General features: G+C 44.6%; 1 protein-coding gene across 1 annotated transcript in view; it reads left to right on the top strand.

The window, feature by feature from the left end:
- Positions 1–13,819, top strand: part of LOC145360329 (sodium/hydrogen exchanger 3-like) — a 106,064-nt gene extending 92,245 nt beyond the window's left edge. The window contains exons 13-16 of the mRNA XM_080215529.1: positions 2,084–2,257; positions 5,354–5,420; positions 9,393–9,485; positions 13,125–13,819. Of these exons, the coding sequence (XP_080071655.1) occupies positions 2,084–2,257; positions 5,354–5,420; positions 9,393–9,485; positions 13,125–13,720 (930 nt within the window). The 3' untranslated portion in view covers positions 13,721–13,819. The remainder of the gene's footprint in view (positions 1–2,083; positions 2,258–5,353; positions 5,421–9,392; positions 9,486–13,124) is intronic.
- The last annotated feature ends 837 nt before the right edge of the window (positions 13,820–14,656 follow it).

The raw sequence follows: 14,656 nt of genomic DNA, 5'->3' as shown, positions 1-14,656 counted from the left end.
AACTTGAGATGTTTGGTCAGTGGTGGTGCATCCAAAGTTCTCTTGGTGATGCAGATTGAAGTTCCTCATGCAAAGTGCCCTTGCTGCAGTATGAAGAATTAATGTAAGAGATACAAATATGTGCCATCGATAATACTGTCCCACTGATATTAGTCAATCGTGTTAGACTCTCAAGTGGTTGGAATCATGCCTAAGAATAATGTACCTACTCTGAAATCTGTTCCATCTTCTAATAAAAAAGTGTTAAGAGGACCAGACAATGCCAGCAGTCTGTCTAAGAACCAAATCCTATGCCCAGGGTCCAAGACAGAAGGATCCAATTTCAGAATACTCAGTGTTTCATCCTATTGATGTTCAGCGTGGAGAAGTATTGGTTCCCCAGCTGAGGGTGGGTGGTATTCAGCTGGAGGCTACTTTTTCCATGTTTTACGTTGTGTTGGACAACCTCATGGGGTCCAGAGTCAATGATGAAAATTTCCAGGGCACTTCCCCCTGATTGGATACCACTGTGCTGCCCACCAATCCTGGTGAGACAGGACATGCATAGGATTGATAATGAAGGAGTTTTGGCATTGGGTGTGTATTCAATGACCTATGGACCATCAGACGAGAAGATATAGGAGTAGAATTAGGCCATTCAGCCCATTGAGTCTGCTCCACCATTCAATCATGACTGGTAAGTTTCTCAGCCCCGTTCTCCTGCATTTTCCCCGTAACCTTTGATCCCTTCAACAACCAAGAACCTATTTATCTCTGCCTTAAATACACTCAGTGACAGGCCTCCACTGCCTTCTGCGGCAATGAATTCCACAGATTCACCACCCTCTAGCTGAAGAAATTACTCCTTATCTTGATTCCAAAGGGTTATCCTCATTCTTGTGAATGTCCTCTGGACCCTCTCCAAAGCCACCACATCCTTCCTTAGATACGGGGTCCAAAATTGCTTACAATACTGCAAATGTGGTCTGACCAGAGCCTTATAATGCCTCAGCGCAGCTTTTGTATTCTAGTCCTCTTGAAATGAATGGAAACATCATATTTGCCTTCCTAACTGTGTTAGGCTGTTGCTTGACTAGTCTGTGTGACAGCTGTCCCACTCCCTCGATGTTAGTGAGGAGGACTTTGCAGGGTTGACTGAGCGGGTTATGCCCCTTTGTCATTTCTAGTGCCTAGGTTGAAGTCGGTTTTATTAAGTCAACGATCAAAGACTTTACTGTGAGTCACCATCGGTCAGACTGGGTAAGAGTTGCCGATTTATTCCCCTAAAGAGCATTAGTGAAACAGATGGATTTTCATGATAATCCGATTTTCTGTGATTGCTATTGATGAGATGAGTATTTTATTCGTTATTAATTAATTGTTTGAATTTACATTTCCCCCAGCTACGGTGGTGGAAGTTAAACTCATGTCTGCAGAGCATTAGTCTGGGTGTCTGAATTAGATGGGGCAGCATGATGGCACAATGGTTAGCTGCCCCTCAGCTGGGTCCAAATCCCGAGTTCAATTCCCAGCTGGGGTCTCTGTCTGTGCAATCTCCCCGTGTCTGTGTGGGGTTTCCTCCCACAGTCCAAAGATGTGTGGGTTAGGTGGATTGGCCATCTTAAATTGCCCCTTAATGTCAGGAGAAGTAGCTAGAGTAAATGCATAGGGTTACTGGGATAGGGCCTGGGTGAGATTGTGGTCAGTGCAGACTCGATGGGCCGAATGGCCTACTTCTGCATTGTAGGGGTTCTATGGTTCTATGGCATATCCGGGCAGCATGGTGGCACAGTGGTTAGCACTGCTGCCTCATAGTGCCAGGGGCCTGAGTCCGATTCCCGGCTTGGTTCTCTGTCTGTGTGAAGCTTACACATTCTCCCCGTGTCTGCATGGGTTTCCTCTGGGTGGCTCCGGTTTCCTCGCGCAGTGTGAATGACATGCTGGTTAGGTGCATTGACCCGAACAGGCACCGGAGTATGGCGACTGGGGGAACTTCACAGTAGCTTCATTGCAGTGTTAATGTAAGCCTTACTTGTGACTAGGAAATTAACTTTAACTGTAGTCCCCTCACTTTATTCACTGACCCAATGGTTTCTTTTGAAAGTACAAGATCAACTACAGCCGCCATAAGCTGGTGCGCAGTGAGAACGAGAAACAAGATAAAGAGATTTTCCAACGCACCATGAAAAAGAGACTGGAGCATTTAAAATCTGCCAAGCTTGGAGCCAATCATAATGCCACATTCAGGAACACAAAGAAAGAAAAAGCAGCTAAAAAGGTGAGCTGAGGTAACGGTAACTTTGTTTATTGTTTAAATTGAGAATAAAGCTTGGATTTTACCTGGCTGGTTCACTCTTTGCAAATTATCCTTCAAAACTTAACCACCATCCCTGAGATATGGAGGCTGGGAGGGACTGTTTGTAAGGTTGCTGTGATCTGGAAAGTGCAGCCTGAATGGAGGGTGGAAGCAGATGCTGAAGTATTTTTTAGAAGGATGACAGGAAATGGGTGGCACGGTGGAACACTGGTTAGCACTGTTGCCTCACAGCGCCAGCGATCCGGGTTCGATTCCCAGTTTGGGTCACTGTCTGTGTGGAGTTTGCACTTTCTCCCTGTGTCTGTATGAGTTTCCTCCATGTGCTCCAGTATCCTCCCACAGTCCAAAAATGTGTGGGTTAGGTGGATTGGCCATGCTTAATTACCCCTTTGTGTCAGGGGGACTAGCTAGGGTAAATGGGATTATGGGCATAGGGCCTGGGTGGGATTGCGGTTGGTGCAGACTTGATGGGCCGAATGGCTTTCTTCTGCAATTCTATGTTCTATGAAATAAAATTGCAGGGCTCTGGGCAAGAGTAAGGGAAAGGGATTAATTGATAAGCTCTTTCTGAGAGCTAGCATGGGCAGAATGGGCTACATGACGTACTACTGCACTGTAAGATGTTCGTTCTATGGATTGCATATTGGATCCCTCAATATTTGTCAACACAGTGATTCCCTCTCACCTGGTATTGTGTCTGACTGACCACTTGACCTAGCGCCCCATCCAATTACATTCCTGATACCAAGGAAGGTATATAGGGAAGTGGATCTATAGGAGAAGGTGGAATGCATTGAGGCTGTGGAGGTGTTGTTAGTTTTAATGGCAGGACCTCACTATAATGCTTTTTCTCCCCTATTTTCAGCTGATTGCAGGCACATCAGCCAGTGATCCATAAAAAAAACAAACAGCACGGGGCGGCCATGGCTAGCAATCTTTGGGATGTTGCCTAGCAATCAGAAGGGTGGGGGATGCTCAGAGATCAGGACTTAGGTTTGATGGTGAGTGGTTGTAGGTGGGGCATAGTCAACGAGGATGCAAGGCTAGTGATTTGTGCTTTGAATAGAGGCTGTTTTGGGGAAGGGAAGGTCTGTATTTATGGCAGGTTCAGAGGGAAGCCGATTATCAGAGAGCAGGCTGAAGGGTGCCTTCAGCCTGGCGCAGTGGCACAGTTGTCAGCATTGTTGCCTCACAATGCCAGGGAGCCGGGTTCGATTGCCAGCCTGAGTCACTGTCTATGTGGAGTTGCATGTTCTCCTGGTATCTGTGTGGGATTCCTCCAGGACTCCAGTTTGCTCCCACAGTCTGAAAGACGTACTGGTTAGGTGCATTGGCCATGCTAGATTCTCCCTCGGTGTACCCGAACAGCGCCAGAATGTGGTAACTAGGGGATTTTTACAGTAACTTCATTGCAGTGGTAATGTAAGCCTACTTGTAACAATAATAAATAAACTAAACACCTTGAGGATCCATAGGGAACACTCCTGTTCCAGAAGAAGTGCTTGAAAAGGTTTTTTTTATTTGTGGGACATGGGCGTCGCTGGCTGGCCAGCACACCCCTAGTTGCCCAAGGGTTGTTGAGAGTCAACCACATTGCTGTGGCTCTGGAGTCACATGTAAGCCAGACCAGGTAAGGGCAGCAGATTTACTTCTTCAAGGACAGTAGTGAACCAGATGGGTTTTTCCAACAATCGACAATGTTTTCATGGTCATCATTAGATTCTTAATTCTGGATTTTTTTAAATTGAATTCAAATTCCACCATCTGCTATGGCAGGATTTGAACCCAGGAGTTTCTGGATTAATAGTCTTGTGACAAAAGCACTGGGCCATTGCCTCCTTAAAGGGTCTCACTTACTTGAGCCAATAGCACTTGATTCCCTTTTGCTGCCAGGCATCCTGGGCCCTGAGAGACCAATGCTAAATTTAACATGTGTTAATCCAGTCCATCAGCTGTACTGTGAATCTGATTGGAACAAGATGTTAAATATCCTTCTCTCTCACGTAATGAAAGCTGGCACTTTAAGAGGCGATGAGTATTTTTTAAATTCTTTCATGGATGTGGGCATCGCTGGCTATTGTTGCCCATCCTTAGTTGCCCTTGAACTGAATGGCTTGCTAGACCATTTCAGAGCACAGTTAAGAGTCTGCTGTGGGTCTGGAGACACAGATTCACAGTCTGGATAAGGTTACAATGTAGGGTAAGGATTGCAGATTTTCTTCCCTAAAGGACATTATTTTGGATTTTTATGACAACTGACAATTGTTTCATGGTCATCACTGGACTTTTAATTCCAGGTTTTTTGTTGAATTCAAATTTCACTATCCGCCTTGGTAAGATTTGAATCTGGGTCCCCAGAGAATTATCCCTGATCGCTGGATTACTTGTCCAGTGACAATACCACTAAGCACACCACTGCCTCCCCATATGACATGTTACTACTTTTTGCATTTTTAACTACATCCATATTCCTCCAGAACATCTGCCCCATGACCCTCTGTGTGTTCAATGTCAAGGCCTTTGAAAAAGAGGTCAGAGTCTTCCCATTCCTGCCACAGAACCCAAATGACCCTTACCAAAGTTACAAACTACAACATATTTGATGGTGACAATGGTAAACTATTCCTCTTCATCCTTCTCAGCCTGTCTGTAGCCTTTGATGCAGCTGACTACACCAATCTTCTCCAATGCCTCTCCACCACTATCCAGCTGGGTGGGAAGGGTGGTAACCTTCCAAGATATTTGCACTCTCGTTCTTGAGCAGTCTCAATCACAACTACTACACCACTGAGGGCCGTGTCTTCAGCAGTCTGAGCCTCCAGCTCGGCAATTCCCTCTCCACACCTCCCTGTCTCTCAACCTCAATCTATCCCTCTATAACACACTTTGGAAACTACTTTTTCATCAAGTTTTTGGTCATTTCTTGAATATGTGCCTTGGTGCCATACTTTGTTGTATCATGCCCCTGTGAAGTGCCTTGGGATGTTTCACTCCACTCAAGGTACCATATAAATATACCTTGTTGTTGCTGTAATAGTTTTGCTGATTTTGTTACAGAAATGCAGTGATGCAGTGCCAAACAAAAGGCCCCCGACACACACTCATGCTCCACTCACGGATAAAGGTATTTCTTCATTTAATTCTAATTCTATCTTTTCATTGCCCTCCTTCCCAGCCTTTCTGATAATTTTTGATTTGATTATTATTGTTGTATGCATTGGTATGCAGTGAAATGTATTGTTTCTTGCATGCTATACAGACAAAGCACATTGTTCATAGAGTACATAGGGGAGCAGGAAAGGAGAGGGTGCAGAATGTAATGTTACAGTCATAGCTAGGGTGTAGAGAAAGATCAACTTAATGGTAGGTCCATTCAAAAGTCTGATGGTAGCAGGGAAGAAGCTGTTCTTGAGTCGGTTGATATGTGACCTCAGACTTTTGTATCTTTTTCCTGACAGCAGAAAGTGGAAGAGAGTATGTCTGGGGTGTGTGTCATCCTTGATTATGCTGGTTGTTTCTCCAAGGCAGCGGAAAGTGTCGACAGTGTCAGTGAACGGGAGGCTGGTTTGAGTAATGGACTGGATTACGTTCACAGCCTTTTGTAGTTTCTTGCAACCTAGGTCTGAGGTCACATATCAACCAACTCAACAGCAGCTTCTTCCCTGCTACCATCAAACTTTTGAATGGACCTACCATTAAGTATCATACCAAGCTGTGATAAATCAGAAAGGATGCTTTCCGAGGTGCATCTATGAAGGTTGGTGAGAATTGTAGCGGACATGCCAAATTTTGGTTTGATTTATTATTGTCACATGTATTAGTATACAGTGAAAAGTATTGTTTCTTGCATGTTATGCAGCCAAAGTATACCATTCACAGAGAAGAAAAGAGTGCACAATGCTGTATTACAGTCATAGCTAGGCTGTAGTGAAAGATCAACTTAGTGCGAGGTAGGTTGATTCAAAAATCTGGTAGCAGCAGGGAAGAAGCTGTTCTTCAGTCAGTTGGTACATAACCTCAGACTTTTGTACCTTTTTCCTGATGGAAGAACATAAGAACATAAGAACATAAGAAATAGGAGCAGGAGTAGGCCATCTAGCCCTTCGAGCCTGCCCCGCCATTCAATAAGATCATGGCTGATCTGTTGTGGCTCAGTTCCACTTTCCCGCCCTCTCCCCATAACCCTTAATCCCCTCTCTTATCAAGAACCCATCAACCCGCTTCTTAAAAATATTTAGCGAGGCAGCCTCCACCACTTCAACGGGCAGAGAATTCCAGAGATTCACCACCCTTTGAGTGAAGAAGTTCCTCCTCAACTCCGTTCTAAACCGCCTCCCCTTTATCTTGAGGCTGTGCCCCCTAGTCCTACTGTCTTTTTTGAGTGGGAAGAGTCTCTCCACCTCTATCCTATCCATCTCATTCATCATCTTATATGTCTCAATGAGATCTCCCCTCATTCTTCTAAACTCTAACGAGTACAAGCCTAGTTTATTCAGCCTCTCCTCATAGCTCAACCCCCTCAACTCCGGTATCAGCCTAGTAAACCTCCTCTGCACTCCCTCCAAGGCCAAAATATCCTTGCGCAGGTGTGGCGCCCAAAACTGCACACAGTACTCCAGCTGCGGCCTCACCAATGCCCTATACAGCTGCAGCAAGACCTCCCTACTTTTATATTCAATCCCCCTCGTTATGAAGGCCAGCATCCCATTCGTCTTCCTGACCACCTGCTGCACCTGCAAGCTGGGTTTTTGCGACTCATGCACAAGGACCCTGAGGTCCCTCTGTACCGTCGCCTGCTGCAGTTTTTCGCCCCATAAGTAATAGTCCTTCCTACCATTCTTCCTACCAAAGTGGACCACCTCACACTTGCCAACATTAAATTCCATTTGCCATTTCCTGGCCCATTCGCCCAGCCTATCTAGATCCTTCTGCAGACTCTCCACACCCTCCGCACAATTTGCCTTTCCCCCAATCTTGGTGTCATCAGCAAATTTCGACACCCTACACTCGGTTCCCTCCTCCAGATCATCTATATAAATGGTAAATAGCTGAGGCCCCAGCACCGACCCCTGGGGCACCCCACTCGTCACCAACCGCCAATCCGAATAGCACCCATTGACCCCCACTCTCTGCCTCCTATTTGACAACCAATCCTCTATCCACGCTAACACCCTACTCCCAACTCCATGTCCCCTGACCTTCTGCAATAACCTCTTGTGAGGTACCTTGTCAAACGCCTTCTGAAAATCCAGAAAGACCGAGTGTGAAAGAGAATATGTCCTGGGTGCGTAGAGTCCTTAATTATTATTCTGGCTACCTTTCTGAGGTCATGGGAAGTGTAGACAGAGTCAGTGGAGGGGAGGTTGGTGTGCGTGATGGACTGGGCTTTGTTCACGACCCTTTGTAGGTTTTTGCAGTCTCCCAACTCCTTGGGTTGCTGGTCATCTTCCAGAACATTGACCAAGTCACCACTCATGAGTGAGCTTGGATATTGGAGTTTTTTTATTCATTCGTGGGAATGGTCGTTGCTGACAGGCCAGCATTTATTACCCATCCTTAGTTTCCCTTGAGAAGGTGGTGGTGAGCTGCCTTCTTGAATTGCTGCAGTCCACATGCTGTGGTTGACCCACACTGCCATTAGGGAGGGAATTCCAGGATTTTTGACCCAGCGACTATGAATGAATGGCGATATATTTCCAATTCAGGATGATGAGTGACTTGGAGAGGAACTTGCAGGTGGTGGTGTTCCCATGTATGTGTTGTCCTTGTCTTCTAGGTAGAAGTGGTCATGGGCTTGGAAGGTGCTGTCTGAGGATCTTTGGTGAATTGCTGAAGTACACCTTGAGAATAGTAACTGTTGCTGCTGAGCATCAGTGAACCTGTTGTTAACCTATTCAAAATCCACTCACTTGTACGGAGTTACAATTTGGCCCAATGAGAATTCATTTGACCTTGGAAATAATGGTTTTGACTTCAGTAGACATGGGAATTGCTGGAAGCAATCAAAAGAAAAAAGCCTGATCTTTCTCTCACTTGTTGGACTTCCCACTTTTTAGTGTGTGGATGCTCATTGCAACATCCCTATTGCTGTCCTAGCTAAGATCAATCGTCATGAATAAGACATCAAAGCTGTTCATGATTTAAAATCTACTACATTTGTAATTCAAACGCTACTGTTCAATTTAATAAGAACATAAGAACATAAGAAATAGGAGCAGGAGTAGGCCATCTAGCCCTTCGAGCCTGCCCCGCCATTCAATAAGATCATGGCTGATCTGAAATGGATCAGTTCCACTTTCCCGCTTTCTCCCCATAACCCTTAATTCCCTTATCTATCAGAAACCTATCTACCGGAGACTTAAATATATTTAGCGAGGTAGCCTCTGCCACTTCAACAGGCAGAGAATTCCAGAGATTCACCACCCTTTGAGTGAAGAAGTTTCTCCTCAACTCTGATCTAAACTGCACCCCCCCCCCCCCCAGCTTTATCTTGAGGCTGTGTCCTCCAGTCCTGAACTTCAAACAAACTTGCCAGGACATCCTGCAGTGTAACTTAAGGGTGAGACCTTGTCTCTTCCAAAGGTATCTTTTCCCATTCATTTCATGGAATGCCCTAAGCCCCTTTGTGATTGTTCGCAGTGATTGCAGAAGATGAACATAAATAGCACAAGGATCACTGATTTTGATTTATTATTGTCACATGTATTGGCATACAGTGAAAAGTATTGTTTCTTGCGTGCTATACAGACAAAGCATACTGTTTACAGAGAAGGAAACGAGAGAGTGCAGAATGTAGTGCTGTAGTCATGGCTAGGATGAGAAAGATCAACTTAATGCAAGATAAGTCCACTCAAAAGTCTGACAGCAGCAGGGAAGATGCTGGACTTGAGTCAGTTGGTACGTGATCTCAGACTTTTGTATCTTTTTCCTGATGGAAGAGAGAATGTCCAGGATGCGTGAGAACCTTATTAAAAAGTTGGAATATATCTGGCAAGTCTGGATTCAATCAATGGCATCAGTGAAAGAGTAACCATAATATTGTCTGCATTATATCCATCTGCTGCTGTAGTTAAGAACTGTTTCCTTCCTATTCCAGATTCTGAGGTTGAGGACCACTATGACCCATCAGATGGGGGAATTAGTTTCCTAATTACTCCTGCAAGTGATGAACCGGATGAAACAATCACTGGTAATGTACATTGTCTATTCAGTAGTAAATGCTTCTTTTTCCTCTGTTTATATTGCAACAGAGTCTCAAAATTAGATTTGGTAACTCCAGCTGGTGTGAACAACCTCCGAGAGAGGATTTTGCATCTATAAGACCATAAGACATAGGAACAGAATTAGGCCACCCGGCCCATTGAGTCTGCTCCACCATCCAATCATGGCTAATATTTTTCTCATTCCCATTTTCCTGCCTTTTCCCCATAACCCCCGATCCCCTTATTAATCAAGAACCTATCTATCTCTGTCTTAAAGACACTCAATGACCAGGCCTCCACAGCCTTTTGTGGCAAAGAGTTCTATATATTATCTATTCTGGCTGAAGAAATTCCTCCTCGTCTCTGTTTTAAAGGATCATCCCTTTACTCTTAGGTTGTGCCCTCTGGTTCTAGTTTTTCCTACTTGTGGAAACATCCTCTCCACATCCATTTTATCTAGGCCTCGCGGTATCCTGTAAGTTTCAATAAGATCCCCCTCATCCTTCTAAACTCCAATGAGTACAGACCCAGAATCCTCAACCATTCCTCATACGACCTGAGGACTTTAGCTCACTTGTTAAAGTTGAAATACTTCCGCATTGATGCAGGCCCACCTTGTGTCCACAAAAAGCCCCATGCATTTACAATGTACTGATAATGGTCGCCAAAATATTAAAGAGGTGGAGAGATTCTTCCCGCTCAGAAAGGACAACAGGACTAGGGGGCACAGCCTCAAGATAAGGGGGGAGCAGTTTAGAATGGAGTTGAGGAAGAACTTCTTCACTCAAAGGGTGGTGAATCTCTGGCATTCTCTGCCCGTTGAAGTGGTGGAGGCTACCTCGCTAAATATATTTAAGACGCGGGTAGATAGGTTTTTGGTAGGCAGGGGAATTAAGGGTTATGGGGAGAAAGTGGGAAAGTGGAACTGAGCCACTTCAGATCAGCCATGATCTTACTGAATGGCGGGGCAGGCTCGAAGGGCTAGATGGCCTACTCCTGCACCTACTTCTTATGTTCTTATGTAATTGTAAATAAATTGTGTACAGCTTTCCAAATGTACATTGAAGAAACCGGATTCAGTGTAAATAAAGCAGGAGCAGAAAGACGGGAAAGACTATGTGAAAAAAATCTTTGAATGTGGCAAAGCAGGTTGGGAAAGTAGTTAAAAAGGCATACCGGGATCTTGCACATTATCAATCGTTTCCACTTTCTATTATCAATAGAGGCTTAGAGTACAAAGATATGGTAAACCCCCATAATATATTAGATAACTAGTGAGTTGTCTAATTTTGGATACTACACGCTAGGAAGGATGGCCTTAGAAAAGAGGCAGAAAGATTTACTAGAATCTTTGGCTCCAGGGATGGGCAGCATGGTAACATAGTGATATGGGTGGCATCGTGGTTAGCCTGGGTGGGATGTGGTCAGTAGAGACAGAACAGGCCGAATGGCCTCTTCCTGTACTATAGGGATTCTATGATTCTGTGATTCATTGTTGACTGTAGAAAAACCCATCTGGTTCACCTCGGGCCCTTGAAGGAAGGAAATTTTCTGTACTTACCTGGTTTGGCCTACATGTGACTCCAGAGCCACAGCAATGTGGCTGACTCCCAACTGCCCTCTGAAATGGCCTAGCATGCCACTCAGTTCAAGGGCAATTGGGGATGGGCAATAAATGCTGGCCAGCAGATTTGCTTGGATGCTGGTTGCTATGGTGTAAAGACAGACCTTCACAAACTTGAATAATAAACACAAAAGGCATTTATGAGTAGGGTTTGTACAGTAGCCCCCTGGCTGTGGCTGGCTTCCAAAATATCTCTGACTAGGAGCCTCTCTCACCATAGGGTGATTCCACACTGAGTCCCGATTGGTCACACAGGCCATGTGACCATTACTCTATTGATGCCTGTGACCCATGAATGAATTAAAAAAAAACCTTTGGTGCATCCAGATTTGGGTCAAAAGCTCAGATATTTTGACACTGATTGCTGATTTCTATTAAATAACCAAGAGAGGTGGCCTTGGGGAATGGAAGTGTTGCAATGATGTAATTGATACCAGAGTGATTGGGGTGGTAGTGAATTATGATAGAGCAAGTTGTACTCTGTATCTGGTGCATACAGTGTCTGATAATGAAATGTGTAATGCTACTGGCTACTTGAAGTTGAGTCCAGTCATCCTTTAACTAATACTGATATTCCTAAACTTATTTACACGCAGACACCAGGTTTAAATATTGGAACTCAGAAGGGGAACCAGCACATCACAGGGATCCATTGAACAAAGAGGATTTCTTGTCCCTTTGAATTTTGGCTTGGGGTACAGGCTATTAACACGCAGAAACTTAAGCTGTTTACAAATGACTGTGAGGTCCTTCCACATTGCTGGGCTGGTGGGATTTGCATCTCTGTGCTGTTTGCTGAACTTTGCAGATTGAAATGCCTGTTAACTCTGGTTTTTTATTGTCTGAAATTCTTCCGAACCAATTTTGTTTTCTCTCCAGGGTTTTCACTCTCACTTGGTTCTTACTGTTTAACAGGGCAATTTTCCTCTCTTATTTCCTGTGTCTTTCTTACTATTTATCCCTGGGTAGTCTTGCACGTTGCTGAGAATAATAGCAGCCTCCAGTTCAAAAGTCACAGAACACTGGTGCAGTCAAAGGTTTTGGATAATAAACTAAACTGACATTCATGTATGTTTTAAAACATGTTTTAAAGGGATGCTCTGTTGGAGGGTCGGTGCAGACTCGATGGGCTGAATGGCCTTGTTCTGCACTGAAGGGATTCTATGACTCTCTGTGGCATGTTAGAATATTACTCCAAATACTTCACAGCCCCTTCCTGTATTATCTTAATGCAATTTTTAAAAAAAATATTTTTTGCAAAGTGTGAGTTAAATTTCTATTTACATAGAATCCATACAATGCAGAAAGAGGCCATTTGGCCCATTGAGCCTGCACTGACAACAATCCCACCCACACCCTAGCGTAACCCCATGTGTTTAACCTGCTAATCACCCTGACACTAAGGGGCAATTTAACATGGCTAATCCACACATCTTTGGAGTGTGGGAGGAAACCAAAGCACCTAGAGGAAACCCACACAGACATGGGGAGAATGTGCAAACTCCACACAGACAGTCACCCGAGACGGGAATTGAACCTGGGTCCCCGGCACTGTGAGGCAGCAGTGCTAACCACTGTGCCACCCCAGATTACCAATGCTGTCATCTCACAATGCACAGAGTGTACTCCACAAGCTTTTGTGACTGAAGGATTCTATTTGAAAATCCTTGCCTCAGACTATAAACTGATGGCATGTAAATGCAAACCTTTAGTGAGCCAAGAAAAATGGAATCTCACCAGACATTAATAACTGTTAGTTGCAGATTCAATAAAACAACACAGCATTGCCTTTTTAGAAATTGTGTATTCGTCAGGAGGAGCTGTACAGTAAGAAGCCTCTCAAATGTGACCATTTTCTTCTCTTGTGAAGCTACTTCCTGATGAGGTATTTTGGGACTGAGGTGATGATTTTGTGAACAGAATGATGTGATGCTTAGATTTCGAACAGCTACACGCCGTGTCTTGTGTTTGCAGACTGATTCGTTTCATTTTTGTTCCGCAGGTAACTCTAAATCGATCCCAAGTCCTCCTCCGTTGCCCAGCCCTTCCACCTTGGACGCAAAGCAACTTGCCAGGAAGGATGAGCAGGGAAGTCAGGATGATCTCAGTTCTGAGAGGCCATCAAGGATCTTCCCATCTTATCTCCAGAAGACCTGGGTGCAGAGCTACTCTTCACTGGAAAACGTAGAATCCCAAGTGTCCACCATTTCGGAACAAGTGGCGGCGCAGGAAGAGAGCACGGCTGAAATTACTTTGAACGCCACTGTTGACAACGGCCCCAGTGAAGCAAAGCTTAATGAGGAAGAGCACCCGACTCAGCTCGACAGCGAGGCCCTTGATGTGAAAGTGCAATGCCCTGAGATCTTGAACGAAGAGCTGGAGGACAACAGTCCAAAAGACCCTGGGGTGCAAGAGCAGAAGCCGCTGATCATTAAGGACAGCAAGATGCACTCTGCGGCAGCCAAGCGTGTGCAGAATCGGCGATCCTTTCACCGACCCAAGCCTTTGCGTTATCCGGTTCTCCAGAAACTCGGGTCTCTCCCAGTCTCTTGTCACATTCCTCCCCATTCGCTGGAACAAGAAGAAACACAGTTTTAAGCATGACGTTCCGCCACATCACCAGTGATTGCGTAGAACCTTCTAATTAGCGAGTTAAGCATCTTCAGACTGGGCTGTATGTTCTCCAGAACATGCACTTCATGTGCAGGTGCCGAAATGAACTCCACAGGGATGCGCAAATCCTGGATTGCAGAGGGGACAATTGATGTGGCTCCACTAAAGAATTTAAAAGGGTATTGAAATAAACACCCACAGTTTTCTATGAAATACACTTACTCGTACAGGAGGGAGGAACAACTCTTAATACAACCTTGGAAATGCAGAAAAGTTCCTGTCTTAAGATTTATTGGGAAATCATAATTTTATTTGCAGCTATTTTTCTTCCAGATCCAATTTCTGTTGTAGATGTTTTGTGCTATAGGCTTTTTTGTTACCATTCCGGTTTCCAAGTACTTGTACTTTGATGCTACAAGTAACAGCAAAGATTTTGTTTTACATAAGAGAAGGACGATGCAATAGTCATCTGTGAGGAGGTGTTGTAAAACTTACAAAATGTGAAGGCTAACACACCGGTGGGCTTCCAGTGGAACGCTGGAGGTCAAAGATTAGAAAAACGGTAATTGAAGTGCAGGCAACGTTGTTTGCACAAATACTTGAAAACTTGGCATCCAGTATTGAAAGGTTCCTGTGAATATTAATATTGCTGGTCTCAAAGATGTATGAGAGGAGAATGACATGCAGTGGTGGAAACTGTACATTTGTAGCATAAGGCTTCAGCAAACATGTCGTAAGATTTTCTTCCAAGATATTAAGAATACAGAGTCAGTGGTTAGCACTGTTGCCTCACAGTGCTATTAACCCGGGTTCAATTCCTGGTTTGGGTCACATTTTGTGCCAAGCTTGCACTCCCCGTGTCTGCGTGGGTTTCCTACGGTTTCCTCCCACAGTCCGAAAGATGTGCTGATTAGGTGCATT

The sequence above is a fragment of the Carcharhinus amblyrhynchos genome, chromosome 2 (assembly GCF_965287045.1).
Source record: "Carcharhinus amblyrhynchos chromosome 2, sCarAmb.v2.hapA, whole genome shotgun sequence".
NCBI lineage: Eukaryota > Metazoa > Chordata > Chondrichthyes > Carcharhiniformes > Carcharhinidae > Carcharhinus > Carcharhinus amblyrhynchos.
Note: the sequence above shows the minus strand (reverse complement) of the source record. Positions and strands in the feature narration are given on the sequence as shown.